General features: G+C 41.3%; 1 protein-coding gene across 1 annotated transcript in view; it reads right to left on the minus strand.

The window, feature by feature from the left end:
- CHCHD3 (coiled-coil-helix-coiled-coil-helix domain containing 3) overlaps positions 1-22883 on the minus strand; it is a 287381-nt gene extending 264498 nt beyond the window's left edge. Inside the window, exons 1-2 of the mRNA XM_065939307.1 lie at positions 22639-22883; positions 10825-10912 (exon numbers count right to left, since the gene is read on the minus strand). Coding sequence (XP_065795379.1) covers positions 10825-10912; positions 22639-22719 — 169 coding nt within the window. The 5' untranslated portion in view covers positions 22720-22883. The remainder of the gene's footprint in view (positions 1-10824; positions 10913-22638) is intronic.
- Positions 22884-23287: the final 404 nt, after the last annotated feature.

Consider the following 23287-nt stretch of genomic DNA (forward strand, 5'->3'; position numbering starts at 1 on the left):
AGAGGACACAAATAGATGGAGAAACATACCATGTTCACAGATTGGAAGAATCAATATTGTGAAAATGAGTATACTATCCAAAGCAATCTATAGATTCAATGCAATCCCTATTAAGCTACCAATGGTATTTTTCACAGAACTAGAACAAATAATTTCACAATTTGTATGGAAATACAAAAAACTTCAAATAGCCAAAGCAATCTTGAGAAAGAAGAATGGAACTGGAGGAATCAACCTGCCTGACTTCAGACTCTACTACAAAGCCACAGTCATCAAGACAGTATGGTACTGGCACAAAGACAGAAATATAGATCAATGGAACAGAATAGAAAGCCCAGAGATAAATCCACGTACCTATGGACACCTTATCTTTGACAAAGGAGGCAAGGATATACAATGGAAAAAAGACAATCTCTTTAACAAGTGGTGCTGGGAAAACTGGCCAACCACTTGTAAAAGAATGAAACTAGAACACTTTCTAACACCATACACAAAAATAAACTCAAAATGGATTAAAGATCTAAATGTAAGACCAGAAACTATAAAACTCCTAGAGGAGAACATAGACAAAACATTCTCCGATATAAATCACAGCAAGATCCTCTATGACCCACCTCCCAGAATATTGGAAATAAAAGCAAAAATAAACAAATGGGACCTAATGAAACAAAATCTTTTGCACAACAAAGGAAACTATAAGCAAGGTGAAAAGACAGCCCTCAGATTGGGAGAAAATAATAGCAAATGAAGCAACAGACAAAGGATTAATCTCAAAAATATACAAGCAACTCCTGCAGCTCAATTCCAGAAAAATAAATGACCCAATCAAAAAATGAGCCAAAGAACTAAACAGACATTTCCCCAAAGAAGACATACAGATGGCTAACACATGAAAAGAGGCTCAACATCACTCATTATCAGAGAAATACAAATCAAAACCACAATGAGATACCACTACACGCCAGTCAGAATGGCTGCTATCCAAAAGTCTACAAGCAATAAATGCTGGAGAGGGTGTGGAGAAAAGGGAACCCTCTTACACTGTTGGTGGGAATGCAAACTAGTACAGCCAGTATGGAGAACAGTGTGGAGACTCCTTAAAAAACTGGAAATAGAACTGCGATATGATCTAGCAATCCCACTCCTGGGCATACACACCGAAGAAACCAGAACTGAAAGAGACACGTGTACACCAATGTTCGTCACAGCACTGTTTATAATAGCCAGGACATGGAAGCAACCTAGATGCCCATCAGCAGACAAACAGATAAGAAAGCTATGGTACATATACACAATGGAATATTACTCAGTCATTAAAAAGAATACACTTGAATCAGTTCTAATGAGATGGATGAAACTGGAGCCCATTATACAGAGTGAAGTAAGCCAGAAAGATAACCACCAATACAGTACACTAACGCATATATATGGAATTTAGAAAGATGGTAACGATAATCCTATATGCAAGACAGAAAAAGAGACACAGATATATAGAACAGACTTTTGGACTCTATGGGAGAAGGCAAGTGGAATGATCTGAGAGAATAGCACTGAAATATTTATATTATCAAGTGTGAAACAGATCGCCAGTCCAGGTTGGATACATGAGACAAGTGCTCAGGGCTGGTACACTAGGATGACCCAGAGGGATGGGATAGGGAGGGAGGTGGGAGGGGGGTTCAGGATAGGGAACACATGTAAATCCATGGCTGATTCATGTCAATGTATGGCAAAAACCACTACAATATTGTAAAGAAATTAGTCTCCAACTAATAAAAATATTTTTTTAAAAAAGTAGTTTCTAGTGCCCATCTGTGCAGGAAGAGTAAGATCAATAAAAGTGAACAACTGTTTAAAAAAAAAAAAAGGAACATGGGAGGAGAAGAGGGACTGTTGGCCAGTCTAGGGAATGAAACCAGGGATGGGAGAAACTGAAAGCATGAAAAGAAAATGCAGAGTAAGGTGCTACTCGCCACATGCAGAGCAAGGCCTGTGGTGTCCCCTACAGGACAAGAGCAACAATGGGGGTGAACCAGCAAAAACATAAAGGTAAGTAAGTTAAGTCCCGCCAACAATGTCAATGCACAGGGGCTTTCAGCAGCTATTCAGCTACCAATGATACAATCTGCAAGATGTTCTAACCACATCCAGCCTTTAAGTAAGGAGACAGTTATCATTACCACCCTGTAATTTCAAACGCCAATCATTTGACGCTGGCTAATTAAAACCTGTATTTCGATTAACCACTCAGTCAAGGGAACCAGGACACGCACAACCAGAATATTGTTTTAAGCATCCCACAGCAATTCTGTGAAAAAGTCTGAAGAGCCTTACCATAGTGATTCACGTGGGTTCCCAACACTTTTCAAGAAACATTCAAGTACAGTGACAGCTGTCAACCTAAAGTGTCAAGTAGCTCTGGTAGGCAGATCAGGTCTAAAAAGAGGACTTAAAAGCACTTACTGTTCCCTGCTAGCACGAACCAGGCCTAACACAAAGCACTGGCCAGGCAATTCTGAACAAACCAGGGAGACAGGAAAGGGGAAAAGGAAGAAATGAAATGCCAGGTCAGACTTTACTTTTCTAAGATGTTTTCTTATGAGGGAAAACATTGTCATCAACAACAGTCTACTAATTTGGTTGACACAAGGAAGGGTTGTGAATTAATTCTGAACACCTCTACTTGCAGTATGATTTCAAATTCTCTCGCGCAATTTGTCTGAAGAAATCTGAGCCATCTAAATGACGCCCTCAAAGTCTATCAAATTCCAAGGAAGGCAAAAATACTATTAACCTAGTGTTGATTTTACCCCTGGCATATTAAATTTAAATTAAAAAGTGATATTACATATTATATGCCCTATACTTTAAAATTCCTTCAAGCTGCTTATACAACAAAGGTCTGATATTTTCTTTCATAAACCCTGAGGTATGATTATAAAACAGTTTACAGTTGTTTTCTCTTGTGGTTTATGATTATTTACTATTATGAGTGATATTAATGATTCACTTGACTGTTACACCCAATAACAATACTTGTTCTATCAAAAAATGCAACACACTATCCCTTTAGTGTCCAAAACCCACTGCAGAAAAAAAAAAAAGAGGTTCTTCAAAAACAGTTTCTTTTTCCCCAGGTCACTGAAGTTACATCCTTCCAGCTCCTGAGTTCTGTGACTGCATGTCATAACTACATCTCTAATCTACAGAATGCAACACACGTTAACAAAAGAGCTGCTTATTTCTAGTCATGCAGGAACAGATAAGGAATTTCTGGCCCACTCGATTTCAAGCCATTTAGAAGAACTAGTGCAAAGTAAATTATGCCACAGTAAAAGTGTAGTAGGGGCCTCTGAGGATTTAATAAAAGCAGTCAATGGTCAGTTGGTTAACTAAGAAATCAAAGGGCAGAAGTTCCAAGTCACAGAAGAACCATGGGAACGTATGACTCACTGATATTTCAGGACCTACTAAGCTTCTCTCTAAAATTTCTTTCTTCTGCTACAGCTTTGGCTTTTCTGCCCAACTCCCCTTTCAACCACCCCAAAATACCATGGAATATACACTACACTGTCAGTGATCTGTTATACCTTTTTTAAAGTTTTCTATGCTCGCATCTTGGAGAAGACTCTTGAGAACCCTTTGGACTGCAAAGAGGTCAAACCAGTCAATCCTAAAGGAAATCAACCTTGAATATTCATTGGAAGGACTGATGCTGAAGCTGAAGCTTCAATACTTGGTCCACCTGATGTGAAAAGCCAACTCATGGGAAAAGACCCTGATGCCGGGAAAGACTGAGAGCAGGAAGAGAAGGGGACGACAGAGGACAAGAAGGTTGGATGGCATCACCGACTCAATGGACATGAGTTTGGGCAAACTCCAGAAGATGGTGAGGGACAGGGAAGACTGGTGTGCTGCAGTTCCTGGGGTCACAAAGAGTTGGGCATGACTGAGCATCTGAACAATAACAATGCTCATGTCTCAATTTCAAAATAGAGTGCTTATATTTGTGCTGGTTTCTTAAAATACATACAACACGGTGATGAATCCACTGGCATGGGGGAAAGCACCCTGGACCAGGGTAGAAAGGACAGAAGTGTGAGTCTGCCACTAGACAGCCACGTGGTCTCAGTCACCAACTCCACCCAAACCCTCCTCTGCCTTCGTCACTTCCACCTCGACCACATAGCTGCTGTCTTCCCTGTCTCCAATTTCCAACTCACGTTCTACATTTTCCACTTGTACCATTTCACGTTCCCAGCTCACACAGTTTCTGTTTTACCTTCCACAGCCTCAAGTAGCTGAACATTCTTTATTTATTTATTTATTTTTTGCTATAAGGTCAGCTAAGGACAAAGAAAAATGCTTATGAAGCTGCTTATTTTTTCAAGAAAATGAAACTGGGTTCATTTAGTGCTATGGTAGAAAACACGTTCTTACCATTTAGATTTCTTTGTTGAATATAAAAATATCAAGGAGAAAATCAGCACTGCATTTTTAGGCATAAAAATGTTATTAATGACTGAGTATACTTGAAAAGTAGCAATTAATGCAATTTTCTAAACTTGCATCTTAAAATTAAATGAAGCAGCTCAGTAGCCACTAGACCCTATAGGATAAGATTAAACTCCTTAAGTTCCCCCAACCTTCCCACCCATGAGAATCCCCCACTGGAACCTCTTTATCTGGTCTGAACTCTTGATCTGCACTGATTCAGCACCTTCATTACCAATACCCCAACCCCTCTTACCCTCAGAGTCTGGCTCAAGTCCACTTCCCTGGATGGTCTGCCACCCAAGCTCTTGATCTTCTTTCTCTGAAGTCCTAAAGCACTTCCTAGACCTTTTATCTATTCTATCTCACTTACATATTCATTCACCTACTCCAAAATCTTAACTGAGCAAGTGAAGGGTACTACATTAGTACTTATTCATTACACTATAATGTTAAACATGATTTGACGAAACTAATAGTTCCTCAAAGTCAAAGATCACCTCCCTGCTAATACCTGTTGACTGATGGAGTTCAACCATCCATTAAATGTAGATGGTTTATGGATTTCTTTTTAAGAGCAGAATATATTGACTAAAGAGCTTGACTTAAATCATAGCTTTAAATCAATAGTGTATACATCTCTTCCTTTTATGAAGTGTTATTGGATATGTTAAAAAAACAACAAAACAGTGGAGTGTCAAGACACTGGTATCAACAAACTTTCACAAGTTAAAAGCTAGAAACCGAGACATTGCAATCCCCTCCAGTTTTTGTAGCTCAAGTCAAAGGAATAAGTGCAGCTTGTTACTGTGAACTCTCCCTACAATACTAGGTCTAAATGAGCCTTAAAGGGCTGTTTAAAAAGAACTAGGAGGGCCAGATGCTGGGAGAAAAATACATAGAATGTATAGACAAATCTGTTTCCCTAAATTGGCTGTTTCGTTTGGGCTGTGCTATTTCCTGCTTAAATTGGTTTCCTGCGATTTGTTATGGCTGCCAAATATTTAGTGATCTCAGTTATACACTTAAAGCAAATCAGCAAATCTTTCTTATTCTTCCCAATGACAAGAAAGGTACAGAGAACTCCTTGCACAATGAGGATAATAATAAAAGTGAGCTCCTTTGTCTTTGTGCCCAGATTCATCCTTTTCATCTGGTTGCTAGCAGCTTAGGAAACCAACAAAGAGCCTCCTAGTATCATTCCTGCCTGTTTTTTTTTCCATACTGACTTGGGGACAGAGTTTCCTCAGTATTAGGTGGGATCAAACATGAGAGGTCTGACCTCCCTATAAGCCAGAAAAACTAAAGGATCAAGGAGGAAAGGAAAAAAAAATCAATATCCAACATTGATCTTTAAAACCAAAAAATGCAACATGTTCATGAAAAGGTAACCCTTTAAGTCAGACACGACTTAGCGACTGAACAACAATCCCTTTACATCAGTCTGAAAAAAATAATTTCCCCTGGTATGAAAAAAAGCCAATGTAGTTGAGATAGCACATAACACAGCAGAGAATTTGAGGCAGCAAGGACACAGTTAAGTTCTTTAGAGCATGTTCATTTATTAAAGTGGCATTACAATCTGCTGTGTGTCACACAGTATATTATTTTGCCTGAACAGCTTTACATGCAAATACTTACTGCAACGAGTCATTGATCTGGTTCAAGGTTGGGCAAAAAATAGTTTCAGTAAAGTCTTCAGAGGAAATCACTTTCTTAACAGCATAAATTATACTCTCAAAACTATATACACAACAAAATTTAGTTCCTCTACACAGAAATCCTAGCGTTCTCAGACCATCAACTCTGTCCTATATTCACACATATGAATAGCCTAGAGGGCTGATATAAATTAATAGTCCTGCAAGGAAGAAAGCATTTTAACAAACATTACAAATTCAACTCACATTTAGTATATAATTTACTTGACACTGAAAAATGCAGAAAAAGCTGGTGACATTTGTATCAATATTATTTTTGTAGACTTGAAAAATTATTTCATAACACATCTAAATTATAAATCTTAAGAAATCTATTATTGGGTATGAACTAAAACCCCAAATGAGAAAGAAAATATAAACTTTGAGGCTACTTACTTTTATAAACATATTCTTTAAATTTTAAGAAGAATACATCTTTACTAACTTGCACAGTCATAGTCTAATTGCATTCTTAACCTAAAGGCAATATTTTCTTAAAACAGTATGTCAAATCTTAGTTCTTTTCTTGGGTTAGGTTGGCATGGGTAAGGGAAATAGTCTCAAAGAGTTGGCACTATTAGCCTTGCTGAGCTTTTTTGATATCAAGGTGCAGACGGAAAAAGCAAGTGTGTGACAATACGAGGGTACGCACATGTTCACCAACCTCTCTGAGTCTAAGAAATCAATTCCTCCAATACACTCATAACGCACAAGTTAGGAAGCTGTGCTAAAGACTGAGGTGAAGGCAGTATTCCCTGATATATTTCCTAAAGCATCTGTTTGCCTGCAGTCCTGGGGAAGCTGGGATGTAGAAAATGCAGGAAACTAGATTCACAAACACAAAGAGCCATCTAGCTCCACTATCTCAGTCACTGCATCATTAAAACCATCTAATGAAGCATGAAAATTCTAAAGCTGTGCAAGAGAACTTTCTGCAATGATGAAAATGTCCTATGCCTGCACTGTCCAACATGGCGCCACTAGCCACCGAGAACCGAAAGGTGACTAGTGAGACAGAAGAGATGAAATCTTTATTTTACTTCATTTTAATTGGCTTTACTTTAAATATGAATAACCACATGTGACAAATGGCTACCACTGAGAGAGTGTAGTTCTAGCCCAACCAACAAAACACAAGGTATCATTCAAAGAGCTTCAGTGCCCAGGCTGGTCATGGACCAACGAGTTCATCAGGCACATCAAACAGAGAAATGGGACGGGACGGATCCCTCAGCACAGCCAGAACTCATCACAAAGTCAGTGTGATGCTCCGCAAGGCCACGCCATAAGCACTGATGGACAGTCTTTCCACCTTCACTGGTTCTCTCAAAGTACCAGTTTAAGAAACCAAGCCAAGAAGGAAAACACTTCCTTCTCGTTCAACTCACTGTGAAGAGAGCCAACATAGGGAAAAGCCAGAAAAACCATCCGTTAGAAAAAGAACTTAACTCTTAAACTCTAGCAGAACATCATTAAAAAGCACCTCTTTCCCTGGTTTCACTCACATCCTTTTTACATATGAAGCAAGGCTATATTCAAATTAACAATAAACCAGTGCTTTACAGCATTTGCTCTGGAGTCAAATAGAAATGGCAACCCACTCCAGTATTCTTGCCTGGAGAACCCCAGGGATGGGGGAGCCTGGTGGGCTGCCGTCTATGGGATCGCACAGAGTCGGACACTACTGAAGCGACTTAGCAGCAGCAGCAGCAGCAGCATAGGGTTATACAGATTACATAAGACAGACACAAAGGATTTAACACAGCACCTGGCACATAGTAAACATTACTTAAATGTTCTCTTTCACTACTTCATTATTAGTGTGTATCATCATCCTATTTCCTTAACACAGTAGGTAAAAAAGAAATCAACCAAGAACAAAGCATATTTTAGATCAAATTCCAATTTTTAAAAATCCCCATGCATCAAAAGATGATTTTGGAAAAGCAGAAAGGGATCAGTCATGGTCTACCTCAGAAGCCAAAAGCAATTCAAATTATATTGTAAGTATGTGGAGATTCACCACTGGGATGTGACATGAGCTGATTTATTTTTTTAAAGGTTGCTGAGGCATCTTGTGCATGGTACAGCACAGAGGGAGGACAACAGTGGAAGTGGGGATCCAGTTAAGAGGTTTCATCGAAAGACAAGAGATGGTGGTTATTTCAACTGGAGATGCAGCAGTGAAGATGCATGTGTGAAGACCATCTCCAAACCAATATTTTGGAGATGGAGCTGATAAGACCAGCTAATGGTCTAATATAAGAGAAAAAAAAAAAAAAGAGGAAACAAGGGTCAATCTCAGTGCCCTTTACTGGGAAAGATAAAGAGGAGAAGCAACTCTGAAAAACAGAAAGGTCTGTTTTGGATGTGTTAAGTTGGAGAAATCTAAGGGGCAATCTGAAGAAGGCAGTTATCTGAGACAGCAGTTTCAGGGAGAGGTCAGGGCTAGAAACAGAATTTTGAGAGGCAAGTACATAATGATTCAAAAGGTATGCAATTTGATGACGTTAGTGGAAATCAGCAAAGACTAGAATGAGAATGTAAGTAGTTCAGTTAAGTCACTCAGTCGTGTCCGACACTTTGCGACCCCGTGGACCAGCACACCAGGCCTCCCTGTTCATCACCAACCCCCGGAGTTTACTCAAACTCATGTCCATTGAATAGGTGATCCCATCCAACCATCTCATCCTCTGTTGTTCCCCTTCAATCTTTCCCAGCATCAGGGTCTTTTCCAATGAGTCAGTTCTTCACATCAGGTGACCAAAGTATTGGAGTTTCAGCTTCAGCATCAGTCCTTCCAATGAATACTCAGGACTGATTTCCTTTAGGATGGACTGGTTGGATCTCCTTGCAGTTCACGGGACTCTCAAGAACCTTCTCCAACACCACAGATCAAAAGCATCAACTCTCCAGCGCACAGCTTTTTTTTATAGCCCAACTCTTACATCCATACATGACTACTGAAAAAACCATACCTTTGACAAGAAGGACCTTTGTTGGCAAAGTAATGTCTCTGCTTTTTAATATGCTGTCTAGGTTAGTCATAACTTTTCTTCCAAGGAGTAAGCGTCTTTTAATTTCATGGCTGCAGTCACCATCTGCAGTGATTCTGGAGCCCAAAAAAATTAAGTCTGTCACTGTTTCCACTGTTTCCCCATCAATTTCCCATGAAATGATGGGACCAGATGCCATGATCTTAGTTTTCTGAATGTTGAGTTTTAAGCCAACTTTTGGAGAATCCAAGTAAGGTCGAAGGAAAACCAACAGTGTGGCCCAGAAGTCAAAGAAAGGGTTTCTGGCAGAGGGAGTGGCCACTTAATATTTAACCTTCATGAACTATGAACCCTTCTTAATGTTCCTACCAAACAAGAAGTTTCAAAAGGACAAGAACTATTTCTTATTCATTTCGGCACTTTCTGCTCTAAACACATCAGAAGTTCAACTTGTGGTTATCAATTTAATGATGAGTAGGAGGGTCACAAATGCTGCCAAGTTGAGGCATCTGTGCAGGAGCTCATCTTTCTCAAGGTATTTCAGTCTGCAGCTAGATTTACCACCCAATACTCCTTTCTAATAAATAATGAAAATTCTCATTTAGTTCACAATGAATCATCTCAACTACTTTCTCACTGTCATTTCAACAAAACACAGCATGTCCATCCATCAAATTTGGTAGCAACAAGAACAGTGCCAGACACAAAGCAGGTGCTCAGTAAGTATTAGGTGGATGAATCAATGGATGCGGGCAGGAGAGAGGAAAGAAAAACAATCTTCTATCCTCCAGGGTCCACAGATAAAATGAGACAATAATCCTCTATGGATTTCATTTAACATATTTTCATCAATAATTAAGACTCTGAAGGAATAAACTGCTTATAAACATGAAGAAATCCATTACAAAGCAAAATCATTAGAGATACTTCACCATCTGGAAACAATAAATCAGTATTTTCTAAGTTCAATTTTTTTAATAAATATTTACTCCCAAACCTCTAATACCCTTTATACGTCATTCATTTTACACAAAAAGCTAGGAAATAACCTTCTAAAGACTAATAGAGGATTCAGGAGCTGGAAGAGAAAAAAAAAAAATTTCCAAACACTAGTTGAAAGTAGATTCATTCCACCTTACATCAAAGCATTTTAAAAGAAACCCCAATACTAACTAGTAACACAGTTGGCCTTCTGTAACTCCAAGTTCTGCATCCACAGATTCCACCAACCACAGACTGAAATTATTCAGGAAGAAGAAAAAAAGCAATTCCAGAAAACCCAAAAAACCCAAAACTTGAATTTGTCAAGCAGGAAATTATTTCTATGGCATTTACAGTGTATTAGGTATCACAAATAATCTAGACAAGATTTAAACAATCAATATATGGGAGGATATACATAGATTATAGGCAAATACTACCCGTTGTATGGAAGGGACTTGAGCATCCATGGACTACGGTATTCAAGAGGGTCCCAGAACCAGTTCCCCATGAATACCAAAGGAAGACGATTCTCCTGTAAAAAGCATCCAAGTAACAAAAAGACAGAAATGCAGGAGAACTTGACTATCGAGTGAACTTTCACCGCTTAAAGTTTTTCTACTAAGAACTCAGAAATTCAAACTCTGAAATACCTGAGGCACCATAAGTACCAGAATACCGCTGAGACTTCGGGCCAGATGGAGAGGTTTCCTTCATACGATCAATCACATTTTCCGAAAGCTGAAAAGAGCAACATCAAAATAAAATCAATTATAAGAGAACAAGAAAGAAAACAGTACAATAGCATCCAAGTAAGCCAGTCATCCATGGCACTATGTGTAACGAATGGCCTGAAGAAATTAAACTAAATCTGATCGCTGTGAAACTAAAACCAAGAAGAGTTTTAAGATGTTAAGATGCACCCCACAGCACTACTTCTTTATTTCTTCTAATGCATTGCTCATTAAAAATAACACTTTCCCTCATTCTATACTGTGCACTAAATTGTAATCTCTGAGAAAACGTAAGCCATCAGAACTCCTCCAACTTTCCTCCCTCAGCCTCCAAATTAATTTACACTTGCAGCAGGCCTTAGCGCCTTCCTTCCCTCCAGTCCCAAAAGAAACAGTGTCCCTCCCTTCCCCCCTCCCTCCTTCAAGGCTAACCACAAACAATCCCTCTTTCAGTAGATTTCTTTATGCACCAACTCTGTGCTGGGAACTGGGCTAGACTTCAGGTATTCTCGCAGTCAGCAAGTTGCTTAAAGAGAAGAAGAAACAGACGACCACCATGCATTTAAATAAAATGTGAAGGATGTTACTTAAGTCAGTTGGCCTGTAACGGAAGGACAGACAGCACCGTGGGCAAGATGGGCAGGGCATCTAGCCAGGCTTTGGGAGTGCGGCTGGGCAGGAGGTTAAGAAGGATGAACAATACTTAGGAACAGAAGGAGTAGGATATAAGAGTACTATAAGCAGAGGGTATTAGGATTTCCCTGGTGATCCAGTGGTTAAGATCCACCTGCCAATGCCGGGGACATGGGTTCGATCCCTGGTCTGGGAAGATTCCACAAGCCACAGGGTAACTAAGCCCATGTGCCACAACTAGTAACAACTACCAAGCCCATGCTCCACAGCCCAGAAGCCAGAACCAATGAAGCCTGCACGCCCTAGAGCCTGTGCTCATCTACAGAAGATGCCACTGCAACGAGAAGTCCGAGCACCGCAACTAGAGAAAGCCTGTGCGCACCAACAAAGACTCAGCGCAGCCAAAAATAAATGCTTTAAAAAGAAAGAAGCGGGTCCCACATGAAGCTACCACTAAACAACAGGGCTTAACAGCAAGTGGCAATACGAAACAGGCAACTGGCAATAGGACAGAGGCAACAAGGAATACTCAGGCCACAAGATTTGAGTCATCAGCACCTCTAACCCCTAGGTATCATATCATCCTTTTACTATTTTCTTATCAGGTTTCCCTTGTGGCTCAGCTAACAAAGAATCCGCCTGCAATGTGGGAGACCTGGGTTCGATCCATGGGTTGGGAAGATCCCCTGGAGAAGGGAAAGGCTACCCACTCCAGTATTCTGGCCTGGAGAATTCCATGGACTGTATAGTCCGTGGGGTCGCAAAGAGTCGGACAGGACAGGGATTTTCACTTGTGTCACAGCACTTACCACTATCTGATCCTTTCCTGTTTATTGCCTGTCTTGCTCACGAGAAACAAAGCCCCAGGAAAGCATGGATTTGGCTGTCCTGTCCGGTATTATACTCCAGAGCCTCAGTAAGCCTGGTTCATTAGTAAATGGTTAAACAAATGAAACAACAGGGATGAAGAAAAGAATAGCTGAAGCAGGAAGTTGAGGAGGGGGCTCACTGAAACAGAAGGTGGAAAGGGAAATAAGATTCTGGATGTTGAAGACTCTTAGTAAATAAATCCTTCAAGTCAGGGGGTTGAACTTGATTCTGAGGGCAGCGAGGCACTACTGAAGGATTTTAAGCAGAGAAATGACACAATCAGACTCACATTTTAGAAAGATCACTCTAGCTACAGTGTGAAGAACAGATTGAAGGGGGATGAGAACAGGAGCAGGAGGACCCCTGAAGGAGGCTAAAGGACCAATTAAGAAGCTATTAAGCATATGTCCACACAAAGGCTCGCCCAGGAATGTGCAGAGCAGCCCTGTTCATAACAGCAAAAGTGGAAACAACATCCATCTCCTGGTGAATGGGTAAACAAAACATTACACGTCCATACAATGGACTAGAATTCATCAATAAAAAGAAGCAACGTTCTAAAATAAGCTACAATGAGGACAGACCTAAAAAACAATTACGGAAACCAAGCACAAAAGGCCACATACTGTATAATTCCATTTACTTGAAATGCTCAGAAAAGGGGACTCTATACAGATGGAAAATATCTTAGGTACGCAGTTGCCTAAGGCTGGAATGAGAATGGAGATTAACTGGGAATGGGCGTGAGAGATTTTATTGGGGTGATGAGAATGTTCCAAACCTGGAAAGTAGTGATGGTTGCACAATTTTGTAAATTTATCAGAAAGTGCTATTCACAGAAGACAGGTGAGCTTGATTATATGTAAATTACACCACAATAAAGTTGTTTAAAAAAAAGAGTTAACCTTCACTGAGTGCTTATTAGGTGCCAGGCACTGATGGTAAAATAAGTATTTGACTCATTTAACCCTTCACAATCCTGTGAGACACTGTTATCATGTCCACAGTATATATGTGAGGAGACTGGAGCAAAGCCAGATGAAGTAACTTGTGCTGGATATTACAGGTTGTCAATAACGAAGCCAGGATTCTAATCCAGGAAGTCTGAGAATCAAGGTCACACTCAGACATCCCCTTCACTGCCAGACTCAGTGTCTGACTAGATAAGGGTGAAGCAGAAATCATCAAAAAGGTTTACAGGTCAAGTAACGGGGAGAAACAACCCCCTCCCCACCCCACTACATCCTCAGGGACCTACTTCCAGTTTCTCTTCCTTAGCACTCCACTGACTGACTTGTAACCCAATACAGCAGAGAAAGTGTTCAGGCAAAAGTCACCAATGATCAAATAAATAACCTTCTATATTTATACAGGCTTCCCAGGTGGCACCAGTGGTAAAGAATCCACCTGCCAATGCAGGAGACACAAGAGAAGTGGGCTCGATCCCTGGCTTGGGAAGATGCCCTGAAGGCGGGCATGGTAACCCACTCTCCTATTCTTGCCTGGAGAATCCCAGGGACAGAGGAGCCTGGTGGACTACAGTAGTCTATGGGGTAGCAAAGAGTCGGCCACAACTGAGCTAGATATTTATATAAATATCTTTTATATTTACAAAGCACCTAATTTATATGATTTCCCTTTAGCATCACTCCCGTCTTCCAGAAACCCATCCTCCAACCCCCATCCCCTCCCTGCTGGTCCTAGGACTCTGGCTGAGTCTTACCTCTTTTGCAGGCTTCCCCCTCCCTTGTGGTGGTGTTTAGTCGCTAAGTCATGTCTGATTCTTTGCGACCCCATGGACTGCAGCCCACCAGGTTCCTCTATCCATGGCATCTCCCAAGCAAGGATACTAGAGTGCGTTGTCATTTCCTTCTCCAGGGGAATCTTCCTGATCCAGGGATGGAACCCACATCTCCTGCTTAGCAGGTAGATTCTTACCACTGAGCCACCTGGGAAGTCCCCCCCTGCCCACACTTATATGCTAGAGGGCTCCACATTCTATTCTTTGCCTTGATTTCTTCTCACTCCATGTGCTCTTGGTGGTACTCTCATTCACTCCCCTGATGTTTTATTAATAACTGCTGTTGATTAATTAATGAATTCTAAACCCAATTGTCTCCAGTCCAAGACCTGTATCCCAAAAGGCAGACCTAAACATTGAGTTGCATAATGGACACCTCTCCTGGGACAGACCACAAGCACTGCAAACCCAACATGTCCCAAGCTGAACTCACATTTGCCAAAAAAAAACCTCTGTGTCCTCTTGCTTTCCTTACCTCATTCATGACCCCACCTTCACCCTGCTTCCTTAATCAAAACTCAGGAGTTCTCGATCCTTCTCTATGCCTCAGTCTCTCAGCCGTGACCTCCTCAATTTGTCATCCCTCCTCCCATCCCACTTCCCCTGCCCTAATTCATGGCATCATCAATATTCCTCCTAAAATACAAATGATTATGGTAATTCTCACCTCAAGTCCTTCAACTGCTACCTTTGTTGACAAGAAAGGCCAAATCCCTTTGCATGGCATTCAAGACTTCCTCTTCTTTTGGTTATGGCCTCATTTCTCCAACCGCAACTTCCAAGGCTTTTCCCTCAACACTTCATAACCTGTTCCCTACCCACACTGGCCACTCGCTGCTGTCTCCTTGCCTTTATTTTTGCCTACAATGCCTTCACACCTCAGGAGAGAACTGCCTTTCAAACGTCAGCTCAAAACATCCTAAAGTCATTGCATTCCAACTCTGCCTGCCCAACAGGACCCTTCTTGGGCCCCACGGGTACCTTGCACAAATGTCCAGTGCTCCAGTGACAGAACAAGCATTTGCCTTTCCGCAGAACTGTGCGCTCCTATGTGTTACTGAGTCACACCACAAGGCTGACCAGGCCGAGCACTCACTGAGGCCCTTGGGAAACATCAAAGAACGAAATGGGTTTGTAGCTGAACAGTTACTTATATCTCAGGACTCAAAGCAGAATGGAGGTGAGACAGCAAAGGGAAAGTCGACAGCTCAAAAGCTGTGACCTTTGAAGGAGAAACCATGACTCCTTTCTAGGGAGAGAAGCGAAGTTAGGAAGCAGAGTGCCAGCGGACTCAGCTTCTCTATCAACTGACAGCCACGGAGACTGCTGCTGCAACTCATCTGCAAAGCTGAGCCACATCATAGGAAGAACTCCTTAAGACTGTCCCCAACCCCCTCAATTCACAGGTGAGAAAAAGAGAGACTCTTAAGTGATATCCAGCTACTGGCAGCATCAGGACGGCAACCAGTCAGCCCACTCTCTCTCCAGTGCTTTCCCTGCCGCTAAATAATACACTCCTTATCCCACACAACATGTATCACCTCCTCATGAGGAAATAAAACGAGGCTTATTAAGTTTTGGAATCTTAAAGCTGCTTTTACCGATATACAATTTAAAGTTTACTCAATATATAAGATAATGTACTAATACATAATATATAACATACCATATTAACATAGTATGCTGTAATGTACTATGTATATTTTATATATCATATTACTACATATAATCCTATAATACATCTACTATGTTACATATGTAATATAATTTATGTGTTGAAAGCTAATATACGTAAGCTAATTTGACATATGATTTTATACCTTACAAAATGCTGGCCCAGAATACAAGGAAGAAGCACTGGTCACCTTCTAGCTATATAACCCCTCTATGGGCCTCCCTTTCCTCATCTGGAAACTGGGAAAGTAACACCTACCCCCGGAGTTACCGAGGAGGAAGGATTCCAAGATGCAACGCAAAGATCTGACAGAGTTATGACTAACACAGCTCCGGCCACCGGGACCTCAACAGCATGTTTATCCCAGTTCACTCATCAGCGGCACCGAGTTCATACGGAGACCCTTCTCTACGTGGGGCGTGAAGACAAGGCCCGCATGCGTCCTGGTCTGAGAATAAGGTGCCCACTTATCCCTATCTATGCTCTTTGCATTGAAAGTACAATGTCTCTTTCAACCTAAACATTACTTCTTATTTCATTGTTAACTTTTTATTTATGTGGTTTATCTGATGCCTCAAAACTTGCTACTTAATGTCAAACTGAATCAATTCAAAGCATTTCGAAATAAGGTCTTTGGTCATACTTCAGTAAATTTATGTCATTCAAGGGTACACAATTCATTTTTTAAGTTGATAAACATGTTGTAAGGTTGCCTTGAGAGTCAACTCTTTTTGTGTGTGTGTTCTTAGACTTACTCATACATGTCTTCTCGGGTCTTTTCAAAGGCACACCCATGGCAGCCTACGGTTGCATCTCTGCTTACTCCAAGCCTGATCTACAGTCTCCCCAGTCTGGTCACAACTATGCTGATAGAAGGCAATAGCCAGGCTACCCTTTGTATTTGAAATTGACACCCACTGAGCTGATGCCCCAGCTTCAGTAATGAGTTCAGGCCTCAAACTCACCTGATCTCTGTTAACTGGGGGATTCACTTGCGAAGCAGCTGACAAGGTTCAGAGATCCCAGCCTGTTATACAATCTGCAGCCAGAAGAAAACTCTTTGTGATGCAAACTGACCCCAAAAGGGGTCAAAGGTAAAACCGTAAGCTTCTGCAAGAGCTGGACAAGCTGCCTCTGTATAAGCAGCAACTTCTTCAGGAAGCATCTTTCCTTAAATAGGGTACCTCTTTTAGAAAAGCTTTTTCCTGTTTAAATATCCATACCTGCTATACTTGGTTTCCAGACATTGCTGGAATCTCCATCAAGGCAAATACCAAGTGCAATTTACAGAAATTATTTGTGGCAAAGAAGAGTGACATAAACCCCTCACCCACCCACCCACATTAATGCTATAATTATGCCCCGAGGTCCATGGATTCAGAAGTCTATGGATTAATTCCTCAACTGTATGCAAAATTTTCTGCTTATTGCATTATTATGGGCAGAGTCCATAGCCTATGGATTTACAGTAGTCTGTGAACTGGAAGTTAAGAACCCCTGTTCTACTCTGGGGGCTTCCCTGGTGGCTCAGATGGTAAAGAATCTCCTGCAGGGCAGGAGACCCACGTTCTATGATCAGTGAGAACCAAAAGAATGGGGCCTGCCAACAGAGTTGAATTCAGTTCACTGACTTATCTGCCCTATTCGTCTGCTTCTGAAGACGTAGTTAAGTAAACAAGGCTTGCCAAGTCATGGTCCATACTACTCCCCACACCAACACGTGCCCCACAGAAGAGGAAAAGATGTGGGTCATCTTCCATAGTCTTCCCACTCATCTCTTCCCACCCACCTTCATTGGTCTTATCTAAAATCAGAACACACCACTCATCAACCCAGAATCTAGTATTTTCTCAGAAACAAGAGACTGAGACAAAGATCAAGTATTTCTACTTCCAAGGAACAGAGAAAAGGGGGAGAACTCCCCTTCAGTTGCCCCTAAGACATCAAGATAGGTACCACATAAGACAAATGAATCCGACCCACAGCTCCGTAAGTTTTTCTCAACTTCTTCCAGGTGCTTCTTATCAAACTGATTAAAAAACTCAGACTCATTTTTCTCACTTGGTCCTTTTTCCATGCATCATAGATCATTTTCTTTTCAACTACCATTTCAAGACTTCAAAACCTGCCACTAGTATTTGAAAGAAATGACTCCTACTTACTTACTTAAGGGGGAATATATTCCATACTACAAACACATATATATAAAATGTAACTTCCAGCTCATGTCTGTAGTTCATCACTCATATTCTTTGCCTTTGTTATCAGTGGAAATTATGAACTTCTCCTCTTTGTATAAAATCCTAGAAAGCTTAGCATGGTAATATATACCCAAGAGATTCACGGAACCTAACATGGAAAGGGGCCATTCATTTACCCGATAACATTCCTCAACACTCCCAGTGATGGACAGGACTTGCAGACTCTGTTAATGGACCCTCTCCAGGATCCTTAACCACATCCCATATGAAGTAATCTCTTCATGTAGGGGCTTTTAACTGCTAAGACCTCCCAAAGCATGAGCTGTGTTCCTCATAAGCATCCCTGCTACTGTAACTGGCTCCTGTGAATTTCAGCTTGCAACTTCAAGGCAAGTAGCAGAGATTAGTTTATGCCTGGGAAGCATGATAAATATTACTCTGAAAATGATACTTATTGAAGTTGACATTTGCTCTGGAAGAGTTCACTCACAGCTTTGATGTTTGAGATAAACTTGTGCAAGATTGAGTGGAAGGCACACTTTCCAAGCAAGCTCAGCAGGTGCTCAGAAAAATCCTATTAAGCACATGCAATATGAGTAATCAAAATGATTGGTCTTGCGATCACAAGAAATTTATTTTAGACTTGGAAAGAAGGGCAAGGCAAAAGGGTGGCCTTTCATCCAATCCATGAGTTCAGATTCAAAGCTGGAGTCAGGTGTAAGAATACAGGTTATTTTATGAAAGAGGGGGACAGGGAGTTGTTGACGGCTGAGAATTAAGGGAAAGAAAAAACCAGGACCCTACAAATCCAGTGAAAATAACACATGATGGGTGAGAAGACACTGCAAACTTAACATTTTAGGTAGGTCCTTTAATCACCAGCTGATGAGGACCTCAGCAAGAAAAATCTGGAAAAACATGACCTATTAATAAATGCAGCCTAGTTACTAAAAGCCTTATGTCTGCTTACTCAATATGACTCCTCATATATTAAGATAAATGAAGATGAAATTACTATCCTTATCAGTGCAACACAAAATTGGTTTTCCAGCAGCGACTAAGTCTGCTGCACTGTCGGCACAGTCTTTATTTAAAAAATTAAAGTTTTATTGTTATGAAAAAGGGTGACTACAGGTGATATGGTCACAGTGGTCCAAAAGAAAATGCGGAAAAGTGGTGTGCACAGAAGTAAGGGAAAAGTATCAAAGAAACAGAAGTTATTCTCTTAGTTAGAAACTAACAAAAGATGTCTAAAGTGGAGAAGATTTGGTAAAGCCCAACACCACTGGAGAGAAACACATGTAGTAATTACAGTGTTTAGGGGAACACATTCTGTTAAAAATTCCTACTGGAGTGCAGCTGATTTATGTCGTCTTAGTTTCTGCCGTACAGTGAATCAGAGACACAGATCCACTCTCGTTTTTCTCTTAGATTCTTTGCCCACACAGGCCATTACAGAGTATTGAGTACAGTTCCCTGTGTTATACAATAGGTTCTTATTATTTATTTTACATATAGTAGTGTGCATACGTGGCAAACTCTTATTCTTATGAGTAAAAGCATGTTGGCCAACTGGGAAAATCTGGAACGCTTTCTGCAACCAAGCTGAACTAACCCTATCTGCAATTCAATACTGAAGTCTGGGCCTCATGAGCACCATGTTTCAATCAACTGAGCTAAAACAAAGGCTCTCTCATGGGAAATAAGAAGTGCTGCAAGCTAAAAAAAAAAAAAAAAAATATATATATATATATAAAGTACAGCTTAAAAACATCTAGAAAACACGTAAATGAAAAATCATACAGGCAATCAGTTGTAGAACCCAGGAGTCCATTCCCCAGTCCATATCCCTTTAGGTACACCTGTGGGAACACAATATGCTCTTATTTTTATCTATTGATTATTATTCAATTCATGTAAGGTTACACATCCATCTCCTTGACCAGCTCTAAAAACAGTTACTACTCATGTGAGTAGTGAACACCCTCAAAGTACCAGACCCTGCCAGGTGCTTACATGCATGCTTAGCCCTTCAGTCGTGTCTGACTCTTTGTGACCCCATGGACTGTAGCCCGCCAGGTTCCTCTGTCCATGGGATTCTCCAGCCAAGAATACTAGAGTGGGTTACCATCCTCTTCTCCAGAGGATCTTACAACCCAGGGGTTGAACCTGGGTCTCCTGTTTGAGCCACCAGTGACGCTTACATACATCACGTCAAATTCTCAAAAACAATTCTGGATAGGTAAGTATTACGAGTAGCTGCACACAGCTAATGAGAAGCGCAGCCGGCACACTAAGGCTCGCCTGGTTCCAAAGCACATGCTCTTACCACTGCAGACTTCCAAAGAGTCTCAGAACATGAGATGCAGAAGGAACCCTATCATTTTAATAACAGCTACCTTTCATTAAAAATCTACAATATGCTTTAAATACTTCATCTTCTTACCACAATCAAGAGATGATACTCCCCTTTGGGGATAAGGGAATATAACCAGGGAAGTGATCTGTCCAAGAATGCAGACAAGAAAATGCCTAATTAACTTAACTGAGGTCTGTTTAACAACTAACTGATGTTCTTTTGACCATGACCTCAAAGAAATCAGAATGATATCTAAGTACTCAACAATTCAACAGCATGCTACTTTTAGGGGAAAGTGCAGGAGGCTGAGTATGGCTACAAGAAACTCATAGTGCTGCTAGATGCACAAAATTTCAGAATTACAACAGATCAGAGGTTACAGGTGTACTCAAACCCCATCACTTTGCAGGTGAGAAAACTGAAGCTCAGAGATCGAAAATTGCCCTTGAAAAAGAATCTGAAGCAACAGGGAGAACGCTGCCAAGGGCAATCCAGGTGAAGGGTATAAACTGAAGAAAAGCAAAGCACAGAGGTCACAGGAAGCATGGTATGTGCTTGAATTATAACCGTATAAAATGTAGTCCATGAGAAAGAAAAAATAAATAAAAGAATATTTCCACCAAATTGAATGGTCAAAGGACATAGCCTCTTTTCCTATAACATTTTTTTAAAAGGGGCTTTAAGACAATCTCTCCATTTAATCTAACCTGAAACTTTCTTCATACTTAACATATTTAACCTTGTCTAATACTTGACGTGAATCTCTGTGCTGTGGCCCAATTCTCTTTTAGTTTTGTTTGCTGCCATCTCTGTGCCTGTACTAAAGCATGAGAACATGGATTTTAACATTTTTTCTAGCCAATTGCCTTCTCAACCCAAACTTACTTTTCTTCTTCTTACTTTTCTTTTTCGCCCTCTGGTGTTTAACACTCAAAGCCTCTGAAGGCAAAATTAATCAAGTTTCCACATAAAACTCAGAGCCTACAGAAATTTTTATTTTAAAGAGTACCAACTAAACCTCAACAATGCAAAGAATGCTGCCTCAGACATCTTATTACAAAATGTGGTACCACCATTCATTAATGCAAGGGAATGCAGGCCACAGACCAAAAGTTGAGCTCAACAGTTTGTTTTCATAAAGAAAACTAACAAATTCTTCAAGGTAACAGTTGCAAAGTAAAAGTTTTTCAACATTTCAAATATTTAAGAAGTTTTAATTCCTCGTAATCAATGCTAAAAAGAATTTACACATTTGCTTATGCTGGTTATGTAGTGCAGAGGAAGGAAAACAGTATAAAACTTTCTGGGGTCAAACTGCTTTATCTACAAGGTTCAGTCATCATACTTCCAAATACTTGAGGCTGCTAATTCAGGTGCGGTGGAGGGTGTGTTGATGAAGTGAGCACTGGTATACCGACACCCTAGAGAAAAATCAAGCTTTCGATTTAAGTATGAAGCATGCGCAGGGAGCATTTAAAATTTTTCTCTAACATCTCGGTCAAAACAAACTGTACTACTCCTAGTGATATGAAAACCTGCAAACTACCTCCAGTTCTATGAGGCCGGCAGACGTTAGTCTAGAAGCCACTGGGCCTAGTCCAAAATTTGTAAACAACAGGCCACAAGAGGAGGAGTCTGGGAAAGACACGATGTCAAGTGAAAGTGAAGGAGAAGCCAGAAGTCACCTGAAGCACGGCAGAAAAGTCTAAGGTGTGCGTGGGTGGGTGTTGGGGGAATGGGGGCTTGTCAGTGGAAGAGTACTCAACGACAGACAGTACATAAGATGCTCCTTAAAACGCCAAGTTCATCCTGAGAGAGGTTTGAATTCTGAATCCAGGAGAGACAAGCCCATTTCATAGGTGGGTACAGTGAGGCAAGGCTTTCAAATAAGGTCCCAGGACTACAAAGCAGTACAGTCTAAACTGGTCTTTGAGCCCTTAGAAGGTCTAACTAAACCTGGCATCCCCCAGTCCCCAAGCACAGCGCTCAGCACTTGGCACACAGCAGGAAATATCTCTGAACAGATGTCCCAAGTCTTGAGAAACTTCACCTTCTTTGCAAGGAACTAAGCTTCGGGCCGAACAACACTTTGGCGGCAGAAGTGGGGAAAAGCAGGCCGAGCAGAACCTGGAAAGGCCAGAGATACTGGGTTCGAGTCGGAATGCTGGCCCTCCGCCCGCCCACTGTCACTCACCCGGATGCCCTTCACCACGGTGATGTTCTCATTCTCGTCCGCCTCGAAGGTGACCCGGCGAGTGCTGGCCGTCCCGCCCATGGCTTCTGCTTCTGACCCGGCAGAGACCTAGCACGGACGCACAGACACCACAGGTGCCACGGGCACACACGTGCGTGGATGGGGCCAGACTCCTGCCTTGCACAGCGGGAGCAAGGCCACGACCCCAAAAGGCAAGGAGAAGGCGCCGGTCCTGAGCTCCCGCCTCCTCCGGTCACGTGACACAACAACATTTGACTCCAATTGGTCAAAGATATGAATGGCCCGCCTCTCTAAGGCATGGGCTCTCGGATTGGTTAGCGCAGACCCGGATGCTATGACAACAGGTGGTATTTGACAAGGTTTCCGGAGTCCCTGGGTATAGTGGGAATTGTATTCTCGATCTGGTGCGATGGGTTCTGGGACTTTTCTCGCCTGCATATTTTGAGTTCCAGAGGAGTATGGCCTTCTGGGAGTTGTAGTCTTGGCTGCAGAAAAGGCGTGTAACTGGGGGAACTTTGAAAGCACGCTTTAAGGGTAGTATTCTATCCTTAAAGAGATCCTTAAAGTTTAGGCTACCAAGTTAAAAGATACAATCTCTTTCGGGAGGGAACTCACGGTTTAATGAGGG

The sequence above is a fragment of the Muntiacus reevesi genome, chromosome 6 (assembly GCF_963930625.1).
Source record: "Muntiacus reevesi chromosome 6, mMunRee1.1, whole genome shotgun sequence".
Lineage (NCBI taxonomy): Eukaryota > Metazoa > Chordata > Mammalia > Artiodactyla > Cervidae > Muntiacus > Muntiacus reevesi.